The sequence below is a fragment of the Wasmannia auropunctata genome, unplaced genomic scaffold (assembly GCF_000956235.1).
Source record: "Wasmannia auropunctata unplaced genomic scaffold, wasmannia.A_1.0 LD336095.1, whole genome shotgun sequence".
In the NCBI taxonomy this organism is placed as follows: Eukaryota; Metazoa; Arthropoda; class Insecta; order Hymenoptera; family Formicidae; genus Wasmannia; species Wasmannia auropunctata.
The window spans coordinates 119308-123681 of NW_012026795.1; the positions used below are offsets into that span (position 1 = coordinate 119308).

Genomic DNA, 4374 nt, shown 5'->3' on the forward strand with positions numbered 1-4374 from the left:
TCTAGCGACGTGTCAATTGCATAAAATAAATATATAAAATTATTCGAGGTTATTGAATTCGAAACGCGGTTTGTTTAGACTTATGCTGCGTCGACGATATAAAAGTAATAAATAATATAGATATAAATATACAATGTGACGTATAAAATATAAATATAAATTTTTGGCCTTCTGACAAAATACAAAATTATAATTGATGAGATCATTTAAAGACCCGCCTGGAAACGCTCCGGGAAACGGACCCTTCTTCCGGCTCTTGTTACTTGGTCTCTTGGTTGTTGAGGGAGGGGCCCCGGATCTTCCGTATGCCCCGTATCGTCTCCTCTCGTGCCATTGCCATGCGTAAGCGACCTGTTAACAAAGTCCGACGTGTTCTCTCGGTCATCTGCAAGCATGTATGCCGGTTTAACGCGATCAATGGAAATCGTTAGGTGTTTGCCATGTATATTCACGATAAATTTCTTATCGTCTCGACTTATCACTTGATACGGCCCTTCGTACGGTGCTTGCAACAACGCCTTCGGCGCGTCGCGCCGGACAAATACTTGTTCCGCCTTTGCCAGGTCTTTGTGCACGAATGTCCGTCGTTCTCCATGTCGCGTACCTTGGATCGGGCGCAGCTCATCAAAATGCTTGCGCAGCTCGCTCGCAAAGTCAGCGGCGTCGCTCGCCTCGTCTGTTGTCCGTCGGGTCAAAAACTGTCCCGGAAGACGCAACGCTTCTCCGTATACCAGTTCGGCCGCTGTCGTCTGCAGGTCATCTCTCCAGGCTGCCCGAACTCCGAGCAGAACCGTGGGTAGCACCCCAGTCCATCGGTCGTTTCCTTGGCATTTGATGGCCGCTTTCAAATGGCGGTGGAACCGTTCCACCATGCCATTTGCCTGTGGGTGGTATGCTGTTGTTTTAAGATGGAGTGTCCCACAAATTTCATTTAATCGGCGGAAAAGTTGCGACTCGAACTGACGTCCTCTGTCCGTCGTGACTTTGAGGGGGGCTCCGAACCTGCAAATCCATCCCTCATAAAAAGTCCTCGCCACTGTCTCCGCCTCTTGATTCTGCATTGGAAACGCCTCCGGCCACCGCGTAAAGCGGTCTACGCACGTCAAGCAATAACGCATGCCTTCCGAAATTGGCATTACAATTATATCCAGGTGGATATGCTCGAATCTCCTCGATGGTGTGGTAAATTCTCCTAGCGGTGCGGAAACGTGACGTGATATTTTGGACCTCTGGCAGGGCAGGCAAGCGCGCGCCCAGTTGCGGCAATCCGTTCTCAGGGACGGCCAAACGTAGCGCTGTGCTACGAGCTTGGCCGACGCCTTAACTCCGGGGTGAGCCAAACCATGTACCAGGTCAAAAGCAGCCCGCCGATAAGGCCTCGTCAGGAAAGGCCTCGGTATCTTCGTCGTTACGTCACAGTATATCTGTTCACCCGTTCCGGGAATCGTCATTTTTTCTAGTCTAAGTCCTGTCTCCTGACACAAATATTCTGCGAGTTCTTTGTCGTCCCTCTGTGACTCCGCCAACGCAGCGTAGTCCAGTGGTGACCTCAATTCCTCGATTCTTGATAACGCATCGGCCACGACGTTGTCCTCGCCCGACACGTGCCGAATGTCCGTTGTGAACTGCGCTATGAAGTCCAAGTGACGGAATTGACGCGGCGAACTCCTCTCCGGCTTCTGCCGGAACGCGAACACCAACGGCTTATGATCTGTGTAGATTGCAAATGCTCGCGCCTCCACCATGTGCTGGAAATGTTTAACAGATAGATAAATGGCAAGGAGCTCTCTATCGAACGCACTATATTTGGTTTCGGCTGGGCTTTAGTTTCTTCGAGAAGAATGCTAAGGGTTCCCACCCGTTTTCGCCTCGTTGTTGTAACGCCGCTCCGATACTATGTTCGGACGCGTCGGTAAACAAAGCGAGTTCTGCGTTGATTTTTGGGTGCGCCAAGAGAGCAGCCTGCACTAAGCTTTCCTTGGACGCTTCAAACGCTTGTTCGGCCTGTGACGTCCAATTTCAAAGGCGTCCTTCCCTTACTGTTTCCACACAGGAGCTCGTTAAGTGGCGCCAATATCTCGGCGGCCTTCGGCAAAAAACGTCTATAAAAATTGATCATGCCGAGATATCTTCTCAACTCTTTTGCTGTTTTCGGCTTTTGGTAGTCCCGCACTGCCTCGATTCGCGAGGCCAACGGACGCGTTCCCTCCGTGGACACGAGGTATCCGAGAAATTTTATCTCCGGTTGCCCGAAAACGCACTTCGCGGGATTTATCACAACGCCGTATTCGCTCAGTCTTTTAAATAGCACCCGCAAATGTTCGACGTGTTCGTCGGCCGATTCTGACGCAACGAGAATGTCGTCAATATACACGTAACAGAATTCGAGATCGCCCAACACCTCATCCATGAACCTCTGGAAGGTCTGCGCCGCATTCCTTAAACCGAACGACATGTACTTGAACTCGTACATGCCGAACGGCGTGGTAATTGCTGTCTTCGGCACGTCTTTTTCGGCCACCGGAATTTGGTGATATGCGCGCACGAGGTCAAGTGTTGTAAATATTTTCTTACCCTGTAGAGCCTGTGCGAAATCCTCTATATGTCGAACCGGATAACGGTCGGGAATTGTTCGCGCGTTCAATGCCCTATAGTCTCCACAGGGTCGCCATCCCTCGCCTCTCTTCTGCACCAGATGCAAGGGAGCCGACCAACAGCTCTTTGACGGCTGGGCGATCCCGACTTCCACCATTTTACGAAATTCGCTTCTCGCGGCCGCTAAGCGATCCGGGGCAAGCCTCCGTGGTTTGCACACCACGGGTGGTCCCGGCGTTGTCTCAATGTAATGTCGCGTCCTGTGCTTTGTTACCTCGGACGGTCGTCCTTCGGGCCTCGTGATCTCCGGATACCGTGCTAATAGATCGTGATATAGAGTTGTTCCCGTAACTGTTTTCACGCACGGCACGCCGCACCGCATGCACCGACCGGGAACCGTCAAACTAGTCACTCCGTCCACGAGTCGCGAGCCCCGCAAATCCACGAGAAGACCGTAATGGGCAAGAAAATCGGCCCCGATAATCGGCTTTGAAACGTCCGCTATAACGAAACGCCACGTAAACTCTCGTCGCAGTCCAAAATTCAATGTCAGCGTTTCCGTTCCGTACGTGTTAATCACAGTGCCGTTAGCTGCAGAGAGTTCATAGGTCGATCTCTGACGTGGTCCCCGGACCAAACTCCGTGGGTACACGCAGAGATCCGCGCCCGTGTCAATTAAAAAGAAAACTTTCGTCGCAATGTCCATAATAAAAAGGCGACGCGTCAAATGGCCCGAATCGCTCGCCGCCATTAGCGACTGGCCCCTGCGTTTCCCTGTTGCTGTGCCGAGCAAGGCGGCTCACATCGTCGAGCATCCGGCCCGAAACGCCAATGGAACCAACAGAGTCCGTTCGATACGTGTCCGCGGCTTCGAGAACGCGACCGCGAGCGCGAACGAGTTCGGAACGCTCCTTCGCGGCCCCGATTCTCCCGACGGGATCGGCCTTCTCCGATAGCTTCGATCGATCTTTGGAGCGCCGATAACTTCTCCGTCATTTCCTGTTGTAGCGCCAACTGTAACTGCGCGAATTTTACCTCCATTCTTGCCTCGATTGCACTGGTGTCATTTGCGTTCTGTATCACGGGAGTCCGCGCAGTCTCTGCGACTTGAAAAGTCGGCGCCCGTGTGGCCTCTACGATCGCGTCCGCAATATCCGCTAACTGATCGTTCGTATCCGCGTGGCGCGTCACAAGATGCGGTTGGATATACGTCGGTAGCCGACTCAGCCAGATAGTTCTTAGAACCTGGTCGCCGACGACGCTTCCGGCGAGGGTGCGTAAATGCCGCAGAAATTGCGACGGCTTTCTGTCGCCGATTTCCTCATGTTCTAGCAATCTACGCGTTTTATGTTCTTGCGATAAGCTAAGGCGTTTAATTAGCTCCGTTTTTAAGGTTTCGTACGCTCTTTCATTCGGCGGGTTCATAATTATATCGCGTACTTCGGTGCTGTAACGCGGCCCGATTGCCGTCAGCGCATAGCCAAATTTCGTTGCGTCGATCGTTATTCCGGCGGCCTGAAAACTTCGGTCTACTATACTGAACCAGAGTTCAGGATCCGCGGGAGTGAACTCCGGCATTCGCATTCCTACGCGGCTCACCTCGGGGCCTGTCAAAAAACATCCCGGCGCCTGGACACCCGGTTGCTGCGCCGATGTCGATGGCTGGTCCAATGTCACCAGCGGCCTTTGTTGCTGCGGTCGCTCCTGCTCTGGCGAAGGTTGGCTTGACGGATTTAAATCACGAGTCGTTAACATAATTTTTAGTTTATATTGTCCACA

The 4374-nt window shown here is 52.3% G+C and overlaps 1 protein-coding gene across 1 annotated transcript; it reads right to left on the reverse strand.

Annotated features, from left to right (window-relative positions):
* Window positions 1-3345: 3345 nt before the first annotated feature.
* On the reverse strand, window positions 3346-4350 carry LOC105462772. The gene has a single exon (XM_011709624.1). The coding sequence runs from the start codon at window positions 4348-4350 to the stop codon at window positions 3346-3348; it is 1005 nt and encodes a 334-aa protein (XP_011707926.1).
* Between the last annotated feature and the right edge of the window lie 24 nt (window positions 4351-4374).